The sequence below is a fragment of the Alnus glutinosa genome, chromosome 1 (genome assembly GCF_958979055.1).
Source record: "Alnus glutinosa chromosome 1, dhAlnGlut1.1, whole genome shotgun sequence".
NCBI lineage: Eukaryota > Viridiplantae > Streptophyta > Magnoliopsida > Fagales > Betulaceae > Alnus > Alnus glutinosa.
In genome coordinates, this window is record NC_084886.1 from 13,907,898 (window position 1) to 13,928,747 (window position 20,850).

At 39.1% G+C, this 20,850-nt stretch overlaps 1 protein-coding gene across 2 annotated transcripts; it reads right to left on the bottom strand.

Annotated features, from left to right (window-relative positions):
* Positions 1–573: 573 nt before the first annotated feature.
* Positions 574–19,607, bottom strand: LOC133873804 (putative E3 ubiquitin-protein ligase XBAT35). Of its 2 annotated transcripts, XM_062311577.1 has the most exons (10): positions 19,188–19,607; positions 18,934–19,048; positions 17,953–18,033; positions 17,731–17,819; positions 17,524–17,615; positions 17,229–17,310; positions 4,696–4,798; positions 4,521–4,595; positions 4,103–4,188; positions 574–1,479 (listed from the first exon to the last, which is right to left on the bottom strand). In XM_062311577.1, the coding sequence occupies exons 1-10, from the start codon at positions 19,287–19,289 to the stop codon at positions 805–807; spliced, it is 1,500 nt and encodes a 499-aa protein (XP_062167561.1). In that variant the 5' UTR covers positions 19,290–19,607; the 3' UTR covers positions 574–804. The 2 variants fall into 2 exon arrangements, with proteins under 2 accessions (XP_062167561.1, XP_062167568.1); XM_062311584.1 differs by lacking the exon at positions 4,521–4,595 and having other exon boundaries at positions 19,188–19,537.
* Between the last annotated feature and the right edge of the window lie 1,243 nt (positions 19,608–20,850).

The following is a 20,850-nucleotide window of genomic DNA, read 5'->3' on the forward strand; positions in this document are numbered from 1 at the left end:
AAAAAAATTGACACTGGACAGTAACAGGTATAATTAATGTAACAGTTTTGAACACAAATCTCAATCTTAATGGTTTCGGATGAGGCCTATACACACAAGAATCTTGTACAGAAACTATTACTTTTACAACTTCACCTGCTTGTGTCCATGTAATTCAATCATGCTCTGAATTGGCCTGCTTCAGTTCCAACCGTAAGACTGTTAAGTAGAGCATTCAAAGACAACCTACTAAAAGTAAAGCAATTCATTAGGAGCCTTGCTGCTGTGCTTCTCCTTCATTAGGATATCTAGTACTGCAGGCTAGACTGTCTCTGACAGCAACCACTTCTGTCATCTGCATAATCGAACACTTGAGACATCATTTTCTTTTATGGAGTTTAGAATCCGACCCCTCAAGGTTTCTCATCATATTACTACCTTGTCCCTGAGGTAATGTGATATCCCTGCCCTCTCCTTAGACCTAGAGGCCATAGGGACCTTTATTACAAACCCTACTACTTTAAATGGTTTAAAACTTCAAAGCTTTGCTCTTCCCAGTTCAGAGATTATAGAAGATTTAGATCAGAGCTCATGTAGCTTACCAAAATGTTTAAAAAGTGGCCCATAGAAGGGAAACAGGTTTTACAGCCTCAAAACTGTCACTTCAGACACCACAGTGCGAGGCAATAATATATACAGAAACCCTCAGGTGAGGGTCCCAAATATTTAGGACTGTCATTTATAGAAACACACACAAACGAAATTCTTTAAGATGTCCAAAACCCACTGACCATTTAGAGATTCTCCACATTCTGCTTTCAATGGTCAAACTGCAAACAGCTTTATAACCTGGTCAATCTTGGCACGACAAACAGGGCAACCCCACTTCTTAGCTTTGATCTCGTTCAAACAAGACATGCATCCAGCCATGTGGCCACAGGGAATGCATGCCCCCTCAACTTCAGCATCCAAACATATCACGCATGATGATGCACCTTCATTCTCTTTCCTTTCACCTGCTCTAGTACGTATATCCTTGATAGTTTGAGATGAGATGTCAACAGGAGTAGAATCAATTGATGGGTAGTGAATAACACCATCTTCTATAATCTCATCACCAATTGGTGGAGCTGATGGGATCAAACTTGGGGTGTGATTTGTTTGGGTTGCAGTAACGCTGTTGTGGTTCCAAGTTTGCTGACTTGAATTGCCTTCAGGGCCAGTTCCATGCACTGCCGACTCAGAAGTAGCTATTTTTGGAGCAGGCGCTATTGGTACATCCAAACCACCATGACTGCTAGTATCCACAGAGTTATTCCAACTAATGGATGAACTTGCTACAGAGCTTGGGTGGGCATCAAGAAGAGGTGGCCTTTCCGGAAGAGCAGAATGAATTGAGGCACTGATAGCCATAGCCATTTCTAAATCTTCAGCAGCAAGTGGTGCAGTGGCTGGAACAACTGGATTCTGATTATTACGCAAAAATGCAGGATGCACTGCCTGAAATGTTCCAATAATTTATTCATTAGAAAGGAAAAACTAATGTCCTAAGCATTCAAGAATGCTTATAAATATCTACCGAGTATCCTAACAATGATCAAGGAAAATACCACATATCTTAGCAGAAATATTCCAAGTGATATTTATCCAAGTCAAAATTATAAAAGTAGTTAACCCTTCATATTAAATCAGAAATTAACAGTCAGTGATTAGAGGGACAAAACATCGTAGTACTTCCAGAGGTTCATTAGTGAACATGGAATTAATATCTCAGCAACCATGACCATATTTATATTCTTAACTCAGGTAGGAAATAATCGAAATATATTCGTTGCACACATGCGCGCGCGCGCACACATGCATATGCAATTATGTGGTAAGAGCATCTCCAGCAGACTTGCTACTTTAACCAAAATAGTCAAATTTGACTATTTTTGCACTTTTTTTTCTCTCCAGCAGAATAGGCTATTTAACTTTTTAGGATAATTACCTTTTCCCCCCATGAACTACCAACTTTTGCCCAAAGCCCCCACAAACTACCAACTCGACCAAAATAGAGCATTCAACTACCAAAGACAACCATTTTCCCTCATTCCGTTAGTCAAAGAGGTTAAAACAAACGGTCAACGGGTCACGTGACCGTCATACGCCGTTTTACCCTCATTTTCTTCATTTTTTCCCCCCATGAACTACCACCATCTTCCAACATGCCCCCATGTAAAATGGCACATGACCCGTTGACTGTTTCTTTTAACCCCTCTAACTGACGGAATAGGGGAAAATAGTTGTCTTTGGTAGTTGAATACTCTATTTTGGTCGAGATGGTAGTTCATGGGGGCATCGCGCATTTTTCGGTAGTTCATGGGGGGAAAAGGTAATTACCCCTAACTTTTTTTTTTCTAACAGTGAACAGTGAACAGGTAATGTTGCCTATTCACTGTTCACACTAGCCAATTTTTTTTATTAATATTTTCTCTCTCCCCCCTTTCCCTCTCTAGCACTCTCTCTCTCTCTCTCTCTCTCTCTCTCTCTCTCTCTCTCTCTCTCTCTCTCCAACCAAACAAAAACAAACTTCCAAAATCAACAACAATGGCAGCAACGAGGGTGTGGATCGGATTTTCAGGAGGACGTAGCTCTGGAGCTCTCGCGGGAGGTAGTTGCGGGTCAGGGACCGGATGAGAACGGTGGTGGCGGCTGCCAAGGCCGCTACAGAGATCACCGTTTGGGTGGAGGGGAATTGGAGTTTTTGGAGGAACATGGATTTTTATTCTTTCTGTTTGGTCGTGATTTTCTTGCAACGATTTTGGAAAATGGGGTGGTGGCCGGTGGGTTTTGTAGTCGATCAATCTGAGCAAGAAGAACTATGGCTTGGTCATTGTGGCTGGTAGCCTGTGCAGTCGTCGTTTTTTGTTCTGTTGTGGGTTGTTCTTCTTTCTTTCATTTGGGGTCTTCTTCATCATGTGGGCTCTGTTGCAATGGGGGTTAGAGATGGAGACGGACGAGAGAATGGAAGAAAATAAAACAATAAAAAAAGATTGAAAAATAATATTTAAAATGAAGAGTAGAATAGAGAGTATTGTTGGAGTGTTTTTAAGAAAGTGAGTAGCTAAAGTAGATATTGGTACTTTTTCAGTAGCTATTTTAACTACAACTGTTGGAGATGTTCTAAGACTTCATAGACGCGAGGAATCATGAAAGGCCAAGAAAATAAGTAAGCTACTTCTGAGCTGAAATTGAATTCAAGCCAGGTGAAAAAGATTTGCTGAGGCAGACGATAGGGCATTAATGTCTTTTTATCAAAGGAGTCACTTTTAAATGAATTTCAGCTTAGTGTCATTTGATATCGCAAGGGAAATTAAATAATAGTGAGGACAAATTTGGTTGTCTTCTCCATGGACTCAATCTGCAACTCCAAACCTCTCTTTCTGTTTGTGTGTGTGTACGTGTGTATCTTATATTTGCAGCAATTTTTTCCCAATTAAAGGCACAATTGCCGCTGCACTTTTAGAGACACGGCCCAGTGTGCAGTTTTCTTTAAGGTGTCACCATCAACTATGCCACTACCACTGTGTGTGATATTTACTGGCCAACAACTGAGTCATTATTTAAGCATAATATGGTCAAACAGTTGTTGAACCCAATAGTGATGCCAACTTATGTACAGTTATGCCAAGTCTTTCATATTGGGTTATTCAGTCCTGTCTTATGTCAGTTGATCCACAATTATTAACTGCATATTATGATTGGATGAAGAAACATCACACACAATAATACATGGAGTCTGATCTCACCCATGGAATATTTCAATCACTTATCATAACCTCGCTGCCATTACACCTCCTTACGGTCATAATGTCTTAAGTTAGATATAAAACAATTATCCAATGTAACTTCTACTGGAGGAAAAGGATCCATCTGAGGGACAATGGCAAAGGTGCTTCCACATTTACACTTAACAAAACAAAATACTTGGAAGAAATTATGATTTGATGATGACAAAGTCATAAATTCATTTCTCAAACAAAATTCTCTGATATGAGGTATAAGTATCATGTTTGAGTTCTGCTTTTACTCTTCACATCAGACGGAAGAATAACATCTATAAGAGAAGTATGCGTGGTACCTGTGTTATTCCCTTGCATGCATCACAAAACCACCGAAGTTGTTGCTTGTCACTTTCACTCGCAGGTGCAAGCTTAATGCGTGTTTCTGAAATGGAATCATGTTAATTCAACATAGGAATTGAAACTGCTAATTCTCAAGCATAACAGCAAAAAACCAAAAAAATAAAATAAAAATAAATAAATAAATAAATTTTTATCCTGGCTATCAGGCAAGACTACTATTGATCAGAGGCTGGAGAACGGCGTGGGAATAATATTAATCCTGACTTCTGCTAAACTTTTTTTACAGGACACATAATCTCTTATGTTTGTGTGCTTCTTAATTCTCATACTTGGTAATATTTTTCCAGTGCAATTATTTCTTTAATTTCATGATTCCAGTATAGGTTCAAACAGTATAATAATCATTATACTTACGCCCATGTGTTCGAGATCTACACCTAGCCTCTCGGGAGGTGTAAACACTTCGCCTCCGCCTCTTGCCTCTTGAGACTATCCATGGACATAGAATTCAATTAAGATATAGATGCTAAGATATGTATGTGACATCAAATGAGATCCCTAAAGGAAATTTTCAGCAATGAGAAATTACTGGTGGAGGTATCATGTATTATCACCGAAGGATCAGACTGGTGTAGCTTTGGTTCTTCCAAATTGGCTTTCCATAATGCAATAACTGTGTGCGGTTGGGCATCCTGCTCATTCATCAATTGCACGATATAAGAAAACTAACAAAACAAGAGATTCATTAATTAGTTAACAACAGACGCAAAACAAAATATTGTGTGAGAGAGAATATTACATCTATCTGTGCAAGCAGGTACTAAACTATATTAGTTTAAATTAGTGAAGGTTAAATTCAAAAAATTTACAGGGCTAATCTATTAGCAACATCTAAAGTTGGTATATTTTCAGATACCGAGATTGTTTCATTGTACATGCAATAAAAAGTGAATAAAAATGAAAAGGGGAATTGGTATTTCCCAAACTTCTGATAACATAAGCCTTCAAGTGGCAATTGATACAAACCCATACTAAAACATAGCTAGATATTGAAGTGGCAAAACCAAGGCGGAAGTGTGGGCCAGATATGGATGCATATGACACCCTGGAGGGGGTAACTACAGCGTGAGGGTGACATAGGTGTGGAGATGCCTTCCATTTAGGAGAAAAATACCCATAAAATGAGGAATATTTGCAATTTAGCAATGTGATTGCCTTGATAGAAGACTATAAATGAATCAAGCTGGCCATGAACAATTCGAGCTCCGCTCATATTAGCTCGATTTCAGCTCAATTCATTTAATAGACGAGTTGAACTTGAACAATGGTTATGGGGCTAGAATATAAACAAGCCAAACATGAATAAACTCGGCTCGTTTCGATTAAAATCGTGGACAATGCTTGTATAAAGTTGACTCAGCTCATTAAGCTTGTTTATATGTGTATACGTGTAACACACACAAACACAAATCCACATATGTATATATATCAATACACACACACACACACACACACACACACACACACATATATAACATGTATATATGTTATACATATTATAATATCCACAAATTTATACATATTATAATATCCACAAATCCATATATTGTATATCTTTATATATAGAGAAATGTTACCGGTACTCCTAGTTTTACTTCCAAATGCTTACTCCCCGACATGGCAAGGAGCCATATCAGGTTTCAACTAGTCCCTTTTTTTAATCCCATCTGCTTACTCTCTTTACTCCTATGTTCGAAGCAAGCTGTTGTCTAATTAGACCTCGAATTACAAATGGCTGGAAAAGTTCTATTGCTATTTCGCGAGGCAATCCACATCGATGTAATGAAAGCGACGTCTTCTAGGAGATGTCTTGTCTGCGTCGAAAAAATAAACGTTGGCTTCTTTCTTTACATGCTTCTTCTTCTTTTCTATGTTGGGAGGGTTTCTGGTATTTCTTCTTCTTTTCTGTGTTGGGGGAGTTTTTGGGATTTGAGTGCTTGGAAGTGCGAAAACAGATACTTCTTTTCTGCGTTGGAAGTGCAAGATTTCTTCGCCGCATCTCTCAACATGGTGAGTTCCTAGCTGCATCTCTTCTCCATTTCGGTCTAGGGTATTTAAGCACTTCCAAGTGACTGTTTCACATCTGTTTCTCCTCTGCATCTCTTTGAAAAATAAAATAAAAATCAAACATTTTCGCTGCATTTCTCAATCTCTGACACGGTGAGTTCCTAGCTGCATCTCTTCTCAATTTCACACTCCAAACCCCCCCTCCCCCCCCCTGCGGGAGAAGACTGTAGCCACTCCAGCAAAACGAGATTAGAGCCGCCGCTGTCGCTCTTGCAGAACAATTGAGCCGTTGTCTTGCAGAACAACCGAGCTGTTGCAGAGGTAACCAGATCTAGCTCTCTGTCTCTCTCGAAAATTTTGAAGATGGATTCATCGATTACAGTATATCTATTGATGATTGTCATTTATAGCCAACCAAGCCATTGTTGTTTGTTCACAATTCATGATTCTATGGTATTGAAAATGATGTTGCGTATTCCTTTCTACAAAATCATATTGTGCCTCCATTGTTTGTTCATACTTCCATACAGAGTCACGTGACTTGATGTTTATTAGCTATTACATTTACTATGTGAATGTGGGCTATGCGATTCGGACTCTTGCAAGAGGAGTTTCCTGAGCTCCTTTTCAAAGAGATGAAGAGGAGAAACAGATGCGAAAAGAGTCACTTGGAAGTGCTTAAATAACCCCTAGACCGAAATGGAGAAGAGATGCAGCTAAGAACTCACCGTGATGAGAGATGCAGTGAAGAAATCTTGTACTTCCAATGCAGAGAAGAAGTGACTGTTTTCACACTTCCAAGCACTCAAATCCCAAAAACTCTCCCATCGAAGAAAAAATAGAATAAGAAGCTTGTAAAGAAAGAAGAAAGAAGCCATCGCTTATTTTTTCAATGCAGAACTGCCAGTAGACGTCACTTCACGAAAGAGAGTAAGCATTTGAGAGTAAAATTAAAACTCTCCCATCGAAGAAAAAATAGAATAAGAAGCTTGTGAAGAAAGAAGAAAGAAGCCATTGCTTATTTTTTCAATGCAGAACTGCCAGTAGACGTCACTTCACGAAAGAGAGTAAGCATTTGAGAGTAAAATTAGGAGTACCCTTAGCATTTCTCTTATATATAGCATATATTTATTGACATAACATGTAACGACTTAGGAAAAAGTGTTAGTCACATCTGCGCTATCACCCAAAAGGACTAGTCAATTTGAAATTTCCATAAAATCACTTATAAAGCCCAGTTTCACCTAGTTACTAGGCAATGTAGGACTTAACACTTATGACTATCTTACCACCCACTCTATGTGAGTTATTTCTCATGTTCCCAATATAGGATAGAGGTGTTACAAACTCTCCCTCTTAAACTCCTGACGTCCTTGTCAGGGCCATGTCATGCAGTACTTCAGTACTGCATGACCTAAAGTTAATAAGTGGTTTTGATACCATTTGTAACGACTCAAAAAAAAACGTTAGCTACATCTGTGCTATCACCCCAAAAGAACTAGTTAATTTGGAGCTTCCATAAAATCACTTATAAAACCCAGTTTCACCTAACTACTAGGCAATGTGGGACTTAGAATTCATGATTATCTTACCACTCACTCTATGTGAGTTACTCATCTTCCCAATATGGGACCGGGATGTTACATACACACAAACACACCCACCCACACATACACACATGAACATATAGAGTAATGTTGTTCTTACTCTACTTTTTTTTTTTTTTTTTTTTTTTTTTTTTTTTTTTTTCTTTTTTTAAATATAAAAGTATTCTATTTTATTCCTAAAGTAATGTCATGTCAGTGAAACTTTTTCTTTTAAGAAAGGCTTATTACAAAGAGAGATTAAAAAAAAAAAAAAAAAGACAAAGGTGAGATACCTATTATGATGTTTTTGTAAGTGTTTCATTAAAAAAATTCTATTGTATTTTTTAAAGCTTTTAAAAAAAATCAATACTTGTTTATTTTCTATCTATTAATTTGAGTACACAATAATCCTCAAGAAGTTCCATGTGAGAGAATAGGGCTTGTTCAAAGAGATGAATAAAATATAAAATCACTAGTTGCTTATTTCGCTAAAAGAAAATATTCACCGTAACTACTGGGATTTGAACTTGGAAATCCACAGCTACATAGTACAATTCTAACCAATAGACTACAACCACTTTATAGTTTATCCTTTTCCAATACCTTATCAAAATCTATGGTCAAACATACTAGAGCTAGTTGTGACCAGCTGGCTCCACTACTCCACACCGTGCATTAATCACCCGTTTATATATATAAAAATAAAGCAATTTATTACAAAGCGCAAGGAGCCCAACCCAAGTACGTATGACGTACACAAGAGAAAACAGCAGCAAGATCAAAAATAAGGAGAGAGAGCACAAAAATCTACAAAGCTAAAGACATCAATAAATGTATTAACACAAATCAACTCACAGAGGAATTTTTTTTTTGATAAGTGTACTCAGAGAGGAATTTAAGAAAACAAAGTTGTAGATTTGAGCTCTTTTCGCAATCATCGAAATTTCGAGCATTCCTTTCTTGCCAAATGCACCACATTAGAAAAGAGGGAATTAAATTCCAAATAACATTCAATTCCTTTCGACTAAACCTTCTTTTCCAACATGCCAGGAGCTCCATCACCCGATTAGGTATAACCCACTCTACAACAAACATCTTAAAAACCAAAATCCACAAGCCTCTAGCAATGTCACAGTGAAGGAGGCAATCAGGAGTTTCCCCACTTATTTTACACTTACAGTACCAATCTATCACTACGATGTGACGCTTGCAAAAATTATCCATAGTAAGAATTTTTCCTAATGAAGTTGTCCATGTGAAGAAGGCCACCCTCAAATGAACCTTAGATCTCCAAATGCTCTTCCAAGGAAAGCATTTGAAAGAAGAGCTTATAAAATGTTTTGACCTTAAAAGACCTACTTCCCGATTCCTCCAAATAGAATATAGAGCATTGAAGAAAGAAGAAACAGACTCCACCTTCCAATCATGAACCAATCCGATAAAATTCACATCCCAAAGCATCTTGTCATTGTGAGCAAACATATGGTCGGCCACCAAAGCATCCCTGTCCCTTGCAATGCAAAATAACTCCGAAAATGAATCATTTAGAGGATGATTCCCACACCAAATGTCATGCCAAAACCTGATCTGAGAGCCATTACTTACCTTAATAGAAATGAAAGTAGAGAAGGCATCCCAACCTCTCCTTAAATATTTCATACTCACCCCATAAGGTCCTGTGACAGCTTTAGAGCACCATCCGTCGGCCAAGCTACCGTATTTTTTATCCACAACTTGCTAATCTTCTCTCCATTTAGCCAATAATTATATCACAAATATGTTTGGCCTTGTAGGGAGCACCCCAAAGATAGGCCCAAACATTCAAAGGAAAAGACGAAAGCCTACAACCCAGAATAAGAGCCAAAGCATTCACAGTCGGCACATCACCCACAAGAACCAATTTAGATTTAGCCAAATTAATCTTCAACCCTGAGGCAACCTCAAAACACAAAACGCATCCCAGATATCGAAGATTATCCGAAGCAATCCCACAAAAGATACGGGTATCATCTGTGAAAAGAAGATGAGAGACAAAAAGTGTATCATCATTCATCTTCTCTCAAAAGCTTAAGGCTTTAAAGAATGATCTCAAAAGATGGAACGAACAGGAGTTTGGTAATGTGGAGTACCGCAAAAAAATGCATATGGAAGAATTGTGTGCTCTTTATAGCTTGGAGGAACAACGTGGGTTAACTCCCGAAGAAAAGGTGAGGAAATGTGGGGTTATCAGAGATCTGGAGAATTCTATTTTACAGGAGAAGATTAGTTGGAGACAGAAGTCTAGGGTTCTTTGGCTTAAAGAGGGTGATAAATACACTAAATTCTTTCATCGGGTAGCCAATTCGAATAGGAGGTCCAATTCCATAGTCACTCTCAGTCAATGGCTCTACTTCTTCAGATCAGCAGGTTATTAGGGATCATGTTACTCAATTTTACAAGTCTCTTTTTGCAGAACCTTTCTCTTGGAGGCCTAGGATGGATAACCTTGCTCTTGACACTTTGGATGCGGGTGAAGCCTCTTCCTTAGAATTTCATTTTGAGGAAAGGGAGGTCTTAGAGGTGGTAAAAGGGTTGAATCGTAATAAGGCTCCAGGCCCTGATGGGTTCACTCTTGCGTTCTTCCAAGATTGTTGGGATGTGATTAAGTCTGATCTAATGGGGGTATTCCAGGACTTCCACACTCATAGAAAGTTTGTCAAAAGCATTAATGCCACTTTTTTAGCCTTAATTCCAAAGAAGTCTGGGGCTGTGGATCTTAAAGATTTTCGGCTTATCAGTCTTGTAAGTCGCGTTTACAAGATCATTACTAAAGTTCTTGCTAATAGACTGAGAAGGGTTGTGGAGAAGATTATCTCGAATCCCCAAAATGCTTTTGTGAAAGGAAGGCAAATTCTTGATTCTGTTCTTATAGCTAATGAGTGTTTGGATAGTCGCATCAAGTCAGGTGATCCAGGGTTACTTTGTAAACTGGACATTGAGAAGGCTTATGATCACGTAAACTGAGATTTCTTATTGTATATGTTGAGAAGATGTGGCTTTGGGGAGAGATGGTGTTCTTGGATAGCGCATTGTGTCTCTTCGGTGCGGTTCTCGGTTTTGGTGAATGGCACCCCTTCTGGTTTCTTCAGCAGCTCTTGTGGTCTTAGACAGGGTGATCCTCTGTCGCCTCTCTTGTTTGTCATTGTGATGGAGGCCCTTAGTAAGTTGTTCTCTATTACTGTTCAAAGGGGCTTCCTCTCCGGCTTCTCTGTGGGCTCTGGCAGCAATGGAGTGATTATCATTTCTCATCTGTTATTCACAGACGATACTTTAGTGTTTTGTAGGGCTAATCCTAATCATATTCTCTATCTTCGTATGTTATTACTGTCCTTTGAAGCTGTTTCAGGTTTGAAGATTAATTTGGATAAGTCAGTATTGGTTCCTGTGGGTCATGTGGACAATGTGGATGATTTGGCTGGCATCTTGGGCTGTGGAGTTTCTTCTCTTCCTTTAAAGTACCTCAGACTTCCGTTGGGGGCCCTTTTTAAGGCTAAGTCCAGCTGGGATGAGGTAGTTGGTAAGATTGAGAGGTGGCTGGCTAGCTGGAAGCGATTGTATCTGTCGAAGGGTGGTAGAGTTACCCTTATAAAAAGCACTCTCTCTAATCTTCCTACGTACTTTCTTTCTCTATTTCCTATTCCCTCTAGTGTATCTAGTCGCATAGAGAAGTTGCAACGAGATTTCTTGTGGGGTGGCATAGGTGAAAAATTTAAATTTCATCTGGTTAATTGGTCAAAGGTTTGTTCTTCTATTTCAAATGGCGGTTTGGGCATCCGGAATCTAAGGATTTTCAACAAGGCTCATTTAGGGAAGTGGCTGTGGCGTTATGCCCATGAGAGAGGAGCTTGGTGGAAATCTGTTGTGGATGCAAAGTACGGTTCTACTTGGGCTGGTTGGTGTTCTTTAAAACCCCCTGGGTCTCATAGAGTGGGGCTTTAGAAGAATATTAGGAAGGTGTGGAGTTTGCTTTGCAGCCATACTAGACTTATTCTGGGAAATGGATCTAGGATTCGCTTTTGGGACGATGTGTGGTGTGGTGAGGTGCCCCTTAAGGAAGCTTTCACAGTTTTGTATGACATAACGCGTGACAAGGATGCACATGTTGCAGACCACTTGGTTGTGGTGAGTGGGTCCTATCAGTGGGATGTTAACTTCTTTCGAGCGGCCCACGACTGGGAGGTGGATGTTTTGGCCTCCTTTTTCTCTTTGTTGTACTCTACCAAAATAGATTGTGATGGGAAAGACCAGCTTTGGTGGTCTCCTTCCCACAAAGGGAAATTCGATGTTAGATCTTTCTATAAGAGCATTTTTAGTAGCCTCATCAAAATAGTTTTTTAGCTATTTTGGTGAGCCAATTTGATGAAAATCTTGAAAAACCACTCCCAGCAGCCTCACCATTTTAACCAAAAAAATTTGATGACTGAAATTACTAACCAAATTAGATGAGGCATTTTCACTCAACAACCCACTCACCAAATTTTGTTTCACATTTCTCTCTCACATGATTAGCACACTTGTTTCCTTTTTTCTCTCATTTTCTTCTCCCATCTCCAATCTCCCACACGATAATGTCCTTATTTTATGGATATGAATGATTTTTTGTAAAAAGATTATATAGAGAAAAAATAAATAAATATGAAAAATTTATTATTTAAATGGAATAGTAAATATTGACTAGTTAAAATGGTGAGGCTGTTGGGGGAATTTTAATAAAGTAGCTCACCAGAATAGAAAAAAGTGATTTTTAATTATTTTGGTGAGTAAAATTTGGTGAGGCTACTAAGAATGCTCTAAGGCTTTTGCTTGCAAAGAGGCTATTCATTTTCCCTGGAAAAGCATTTGGCGGACCAAGGTTCCTTTGAAAGTGGCTTTCTTTGCTTGGACGGCAGCCCAAGGGAAGATCCTCACCTTGGATAATCTCAAAAAGAAGCGTGTCATTGTGATTGATAGATGTTGCATGTGCAAATTGAATAGGGAGTCGGTGGATCACCTTCTTCTCCATTGCGAGGTTGCATGCGCTCTATGGAATGCCATCTTTAGTCACTTCAGTTTGTCTTGGGTTATGCCTCTTCGGATGGTAGATTTATTCGCTTGCTGGTGGACGGGTGGCCGCTCTTGGAGTGCGGTCGTGTGGAAGATGGTCCCTGGTTGCCTTGTGGTGCTTGTGGAGGGAACGCAATGATAGACATTTCGAGGACAAAGAAAGAACTACTGAGGAACTCATTTCCTTTTTCTTTCATTCTTTGTACTCTTGGTCGGCTGCGTTCCTCGCGCCTTTAGTGTTTAGTTTTAATGATTTCCTAGTTTTGTTTTCTTCTTCCTCTTGATGCCTTTCTTGTATACTTCCTATGTACTTTATTGTGCTTTGCGCTCTTTAATGATATTTCTCTTATAAAAAAAAAAAAATACAAAAAGGAGGGGGAAACAGAGGATCGCCCTGTCTCAGACCACGAGAGTTATTGAAGAAACCACTAAGAGTACCATTAAACAGATTAGAGAACTGAACAGTGGATATGCAATGTGCAATCCAACTTTGTCATTTCTCACAAAAGCCACATCTCCTTAACATGTATAACAAGAACTCCCAGCTGACGTGGTCATAAGCCTTTTCTAAGTCCAACTTATATAGCACTCCCGACTCGTCTTATTTGAGGCGACTATCTTAGCATTCATTGGAGATAAGAACAGACTCTAAAATATGAAGACCTTTGATAAACGTGTTTTGAGTCTTCGAAATGATGTTCTCCAAGATAGTTTTCAATCTATTAGCCAAAACCTTCGCAATAACCTTATAAAAACCACTTATCAGGCTGATAGGATAGAAGTCTTTGGCATCAACGACCAGCACTTTCTTAGGAATAAGGGAAATGAAGGTTGCATTCAAATTTTTAACGAACTTGTACACATATGGAACTCAAGAAAGACCTTCATAACATCTTCTTTGATAACTTCCCAACAAGACTGGAAGAAAACCATAAAGACACCATCTAGACCCACAGCCATATCCTTGTTCAACTCTTTCACCACTTCGAAAACCTCCCTTTCCTCTAAAGATTGCTCCACCCAAGCTGCCTCTTCCTCACAAATAGAGTGGAAAGGAAGATCATCCAAGTCTAGTCGCCAATTTTCGTTCTCGATGAATAGATGAGTGAAAAATTGGATTATATGATCCTAGATTCCATCCGGGTTAGAAGAGGTTTCTCCATTGACAACCAAATTCTCTATAGTGTTGCATTTTCTATATGACACCATGCATTAATCATCCTAAAAAAAGGTTATCCTATATATATATATATATATATATATATATATATATATATATATATATATCGAGATTTCCATAGCATATCTGGTTGCCATCGTGTGCCTAGAAGAGAACTGATGTACAAAAAAGAGACTGGTTTATAGAGGACATGCCGATTTGGATGTGCACTCAAAAGATGAATGACATGCCACCAGCGAGGTGTTGTCAAAGGGATGAGGGAGGGTAACATTTTTGTTTCTGTTCTCTTTTTTTTTTCCTTTTTCTTTTTCTTTTTCTTTTTTTCTCTCAAGCTCGACTCGTTTCGACTACTTGATTCGAGCTTGAGCTGAGTTTGAACCTAGGTAATTTTGTTCCAATTGAGTTCGAGCACCCTCCTACAAGCTCAACTCGAGATGAGTTTGAATAGCCAATACTCGGCTCAACTCTGCTTAATTATAGCCCTAGGTAATAGCACCATGAGAGCAAGCTTACACTAAGGGTCATCTTACGAAGTGCATCTTCTCGGTCCAAATTTCTATGTAGGATAGGCTTATATGAACAGAACTCTCATAAGACCCTACACACAAACAAAACTGAAACCAAGAACAAGAACAATTGATTTTTTATTTTATTTTTATAAGAAATAAATTTTATAAAAAAGCGTAAAGGCACCCTTAAGTACATAGGTAATATACAAGGGAGCAATCAAACCAGCCCAAAAAGAAAGAGACCCAACAAACCCGCGAGATCCTAAAAAACCCAAAAGACCCAAGACCCACGCGAGGCTCTCAACACTACATCTTGTGAGCCTTGCTTTTCCGATGCCGGGAGGTTGCATAATCATCGCCATAATTAATGGAGTTTTTCAAATTCAACACCTCCCTCCTACCTTTAGTCTTTTGGCGCGCAACCATAGACTTCCGAAGAAACTCTTCTTCGCTAACACTGGCATCCAAGATATCCAAAAGCAGAACCTCATCCTCTTCACAATCCCCTGCCCAATCCAAATGCATATCGGGTAGATAAACACCCAAAGGGAAAGAAGATACACCATCCTCCCCATCCCAGACTGGATCCCGCACAACAACCTCCCCAGACAGACCAAAACCTACTGGCCACTTCTGAGACTCGATCAGGCCGTTCACCCTTAGGTCCTCACCCTTATCAACTGTTGGAGAGACGCAACATCCCAAATGAGGGGAGTCCTTACCACCTCATCTTCATTAGCAACTAGGGTTGACAGCAATATGACCGACACTTTAAGCAAAACTTGCCCTGCCAAACTTGAGTTGAGAAAACCCCTCCGTAAGAAATCCCTCGCCGAAGGAGTTTGCTTAATAGCAACCTTCACAGAAGCTGCCTCCTCAACAAGGGGTGGCACCCGAGAGCTATGCACTAGCTTAGACTCCACAAGGAGCAAAGGTACCCTCGAAACTAACTCAGGAGTGGCACCCAAGAGAGGAGAAGGTATACCACCAGCAACATCTAACCTCATTGCCTCCACAGAATTGCAAAATAATCTCTCATCCATTTGCACAGCTCGACCTTCCCTAGCCTTCCTATAATAATGCTAGAACGGCTTTGAGATCAACGCCATTGGACGAGAAAGACGAAGTCTCTCTCCCAACTTAGCAGCCCCTGAGGGAGAACCACTAGAGAATAGAAGAACCGGAGTTGGAGAGGACCCCTTAGGCTTGAGAGAAGCTCCAAAGACGCCATAGCTGATTCTTGCGCAACCAGAGATGTCAAAAGAGTAGGACAAGAGCTCACAACCATCTCATACCCAACCTTCGGCAACCCTAGCACCGAGCTTGCCACCGAGACAGATCCAAAACCTTCCTCCGTCAAGGTCTCCGACAAAGAGATCTCATTGGAAGCTACCAAAGCCGAATGTCCACACCCAACGTCTTTGTCCTGAAGAGTAGACATGCAAAGAGCTTAAAACTCTGATCCGCTGACTTGATAACCGGTTTGAGGTGGATTATGGGCTTCTTGTTGACATTCTTAGGCCTGAAACCATTGGGCTTAAAACCCAACCCAACTAACCGACCCATGTAACCTCTTACCCGAACCTTCACTGAGCGAGAAAACCCTAGAAGCTTCTTCAACCAGTAAAAGACGCAGCTGCCGTTCATCTCTTTCATCTTCTTCGCTGCGACGCTGGATAGAACTGCCGACGACCTAGAGACCCTTACGTCACACTCGTAGCAGTTCGCCGCCAAACACGCCTCCTCACTGCCATCCACCAACATCGAAGGAAGCAGATTGAGAGGAGTCACGGACACCGGCTTCAACCCCACAAACTTCTCATCATCTCTGTCCACCGAGCATAGCATTGCCGCGTAGGAGCGACCAGGCAAAATACCCCCCTTCTGTTTCCCCTCCGAGATAAGCTCCTCTGAAACTGGCAGCCACTCCTTTGATTCGAGGAAAGCCAGCATCTGCCACAACTCGCCCACAATCCGAGAGCAACCCCAACCTTCACGGCCTTCAGGGAGCCATATAGCCCCTTTTCGACCACCCTCAGTGTAGGCTACCGCCTCTAGGTAACGGCCGGCCTTGTTACCACCCCCTTGGACCATCAAGGCTTTCACATCCTCCTGGAAATACTTGACGAAGTCCTCCTTCACGGGAGCCTTCAATGCCTCCTCAACAGTGGCCATCAACCACGCTGAGCATTGGAGACCCAAAGAGATGAACCCACAAAACCCCTTCCTCCTCTCCTCCAAGTGAAGTTCAGACGCTTCTGTCTTCGCCGAAAAGGAGAACCGTTTAGCTTCTATAGAGAAGCAACACGCTCCAACCCTTCATTTTCCAAGATTCTAATTCCAGGGAATAGGGGGAAAACTCCAATGCTTTTGAAACCATTATGCTGAGCTTGAAAAATAATTTGTATTCTTGCAACAAAGGCTAAAACCAAAAGTTAATATTAATTACGATGAGGATAGAGGGACTAATGCACTTACATAAGAAAAATATGAATCTGAAAGTGAGTATTATGTGCTAAAAGTTTTGAAGAATTATGTTGACTTGACTCAGAGCGTGAGAAATTATCTACAAGGATCCCCACAAAAGAGCCTATACCAAGCAATGCTCTTGCTTGCAGTGGAAGAGTAGAAAAATACAGAAATTCCAATCATATACGAATCAAAATCTTTGGCAGAATGATTAATAATTTTGTTATACCTGCAAACTAGGGTATATGGCAAGCTCTAACTTGAAAGGCTTCGTAGGATTACGTGAACCACATGGAAGAACAACAACCCAACTGCAAGAAATGCAATAATGACAAGCATAAATACCTAAAAATTTGTGAGAACAAATCCCTACACAAAATACAAAAGGAAGGGGTAAATTGAAAATGGCATCACTGCAAGCCCACCCATTAGACTCTATTACCAAGACAATTTGCCGCAAAATGGGGGGACATAAAGAAAATCTTGTACACCAAAATAAGAACAAGATATCCAATGAAACTCACACTTTTCTCGAGACTAATTGAGGTGCCAATACTTCAAGAAAACCTGGCCCGTAAAACTCCCGCAGCCAACCAGAGAATAAGCAAATGTGATCCTACAAAGCAACATACATGTATACACTCAAAGACTTGATAAAGAAAAGGAAAAATCTTGCAAACACTGGAATTTGTATAACATTAAAATGACATTACAATAGAACTAAAGTGTACCTCAATAGCACGGACAACATTGCGGTGCCCCTTTGCCCTAGCAACCTCTAGAGGAGTTTGACAATCATCATTCATTACCAATGCATTTGCTGAAAGTTTTGGCAGAAATCACTGATTAGTGTGCCAGAAATGGGAGGAAACACAATATTTTTCGTTCTATCATAGGATTTAAATATGATTGCTATGAAATATCTTTGCTGATATCATGACAGTACACCGCACCTCCATGCCTAAATAGTAATTTCACAGTAGTTTCAAGGCCTCTTTTAGCTGCATGATGTAAAGGAGTCCCAGCATGACGACCTAAAGCACATCATAAAAAGATGGATGAAGTCAAGCCCAAGATGAATCAGGTGCATACACAAATACTAATTAGGAAAAGCAAGCACATGCTAGTAAGAACTAAAGATGATTTTTCTACACACAAATTTAGCTTCTTTTTTCAAATTTAGCTTCTTTTTTTTTTTTTTTTTTTTTTTTTTTTTTTTTTTTTTTTTTAAAAAAAAGCAACTTATTCAACCAAATAATCTAGCATGGTAACAGCAATGTTGGGGTGTAACAGTGCTGTTCTGCTCATGTGGATGGCTCTTAAAACATGTTTTTCAGGGTACAATTTCGAATGTCATAAAAAGGTTTTGGCTTCCCTCACTAGACACCAATTGGTTTTCATATGAGATGATCAAAGACTTGATCCAACAAATAGTATCAAAGCAAGGGTCATAGGTTCGAGTCGCAGGAGCATCATGTTGAGGGAGAGATTGTTGGGATGCAACAGTGTCTGCTCATGTGGATGGCGCTTAGAATATGCCTTGCGGGGTGCAATTTCGAATGCCATAAAAGGCTTTGGCTTTCCTCACTAGACACCCATTGGTTTTCAGATGCGATGCTCAAAGGCCATAACCAACAAGCAACAACAACAATATACAATAATAGTGATAATAAAGGAACAGGAGGAAGCATTCAAGGTTCATTATTTCTTAATGCTTGGTTTTCTACACAAACTTGCCATAGTGCTTTCAGACGATCATAACCCAAAATACACTTCAACTTAGCTTTTTTAAGCGTTAGCCTCTCCATTTAATGAAATTCAGTAAGACATAACTAAAACCCAAAAAGAAAAGTGACCAAATTGTATCAATTATATGAAGAAACGTACATACATATCCACAAAGAAAAGGAAAGGAGAAGGAAAAAAAAAAGTACCAGGCCGATACGCATTGACATTTGCTCCGAGTTCTATCAAAGTTTTTGCAACATTATGAAGCTCCGGGTTCATACACGCGACAATCAAAGGGGTCTTTCCCTCTCTGTCAATCCACTGCACAACAAACCACCACAATCCCCACCAATCACTATCACAAATTACGCATTATTTCCCAAAATTACCATCAATAACCACGAAACCAATAATTGAAAACGCTAAAAATCATCGATTTCCTTTATGTTTATGGAATTACCTCGAGGCCTGCACCTTCTCTGCAAAGGGCTTTGATGTTCTCCGGGTTGCCATAACTGACCTGCTGGTAGAGCAGCTCGTCCTTGGATTGTTGTTGCCCCATGTTGAACCCACAAGAGCGTTGATTTCACAGGATTTGAAGGAAAATTAACTATATTTTCGAGGAAAGTTAGGACCTTCTTCCCGGAAAATACACAGATCCAAACGTAAAAGGAAATACTCAAACACCCTTACGTAGATAATAAAAGAGAAAGCTTTAGAATCACAAAATGAAAATCTAAGGCTCGAAAATAGAGAGAGAATAAATAAATAAAAAATAATATTTAATAATTAGAATAATTTGGGTTTGGTTTCTTAGCAAAGGAGAGTTTCACGAAGTCAAAAAAGAAACTTCCAAGTTTTTTCTTTTATTTTATTTTCACTAATTGTGATTATTATTTTTTTGGCATTGAATGATAGTTTTGATTTAGAACAGATACCGTAGGGCGTTGGCCTAAGCGGCGGTGCCACGTCAGAGATCCGGTGGAACAGAGACCATGGTAGTTAACTGTGACCTTCGGCCTCGTGGCGAGAAGAGAAATATTTTTAGTTCTTATTATAGAATTAATTTTTAAAATGATATATGTGGAAATATTCCACCATCCCACATGGATAATTCATGTACGTGACATATTATTATTATTATTATTTTTATTTTTTTTTTTGAGGTTGGTTGAGGGGTCGACGAAATTATTGGCCGGTCAACCATTTCAAGTAATCATCTCTTCATATTTATTTATTAATTTTATTTCACATTAATTGACGTGACTTATTTTAAGTTATTATTATTAATTTTATTTATTTATTTATTTTTATCAAAAATCACTTAAAACATGTTACGCTAGTCAATATAAAATAAGTGTCGTAAATAAGTATGACGAGTAACATTAATCTATAATATTAAGATAGAGCCAATTTCGAATTGCGTTGAAAAATAATTCTATATTTTTTATTTTTGTCGAGGCAATTGTTTCCTCTTTTGCCAATTTTGCTTTCAATGCAAAATCTTGTCATTTATTTATTTTGTTGTATTTTTTTTTTTTTTTTTTTTAAGTGAATTTGGCTTAAGTTAAGCTCATTCTTCTCACCAAGAGATAGGCCCTTTTGGTGAGATGTGTCGGATTAAGTTTGTAAACTCGTTTGAAAACTTCTTGCTCTCTCAATTTGGTTGTGTGGGATTTATCCCCTTTCCCCATTAACCCAAATTCTCAAAAAAGCTAACTTGGTAAACTTCGAGCCATTTTTATGAAGTTTTTACTTTTATACTTCATGAAGAGTGTGCTACACTAAGAGAATTAAAATAGTAAAGATTGATCCTCTCATTTTTAACTGAAATGGAGATGAATTATTTCATACTTTATATTAGATTTTGCAATTGTAATGAAGTATGTATTGTCGCATGATGATTATTTTGTGACGTTATTTAATTTTTTTAAAAATAACGTGAATACCATCGTATACACTATTAGATGAAACAAAATCTAATGTGAACGCATAAAAAGGATCCTCTTTTGTTGTAATGGGTGAGAATTTAGGATTTTAGGATGTATTTGGTACTAATGTTTTGAGCATCTTGGTGAAATTTCTGTGTTTGTCTTGGCTTAGCTTTTGTGCCGAATCATGTA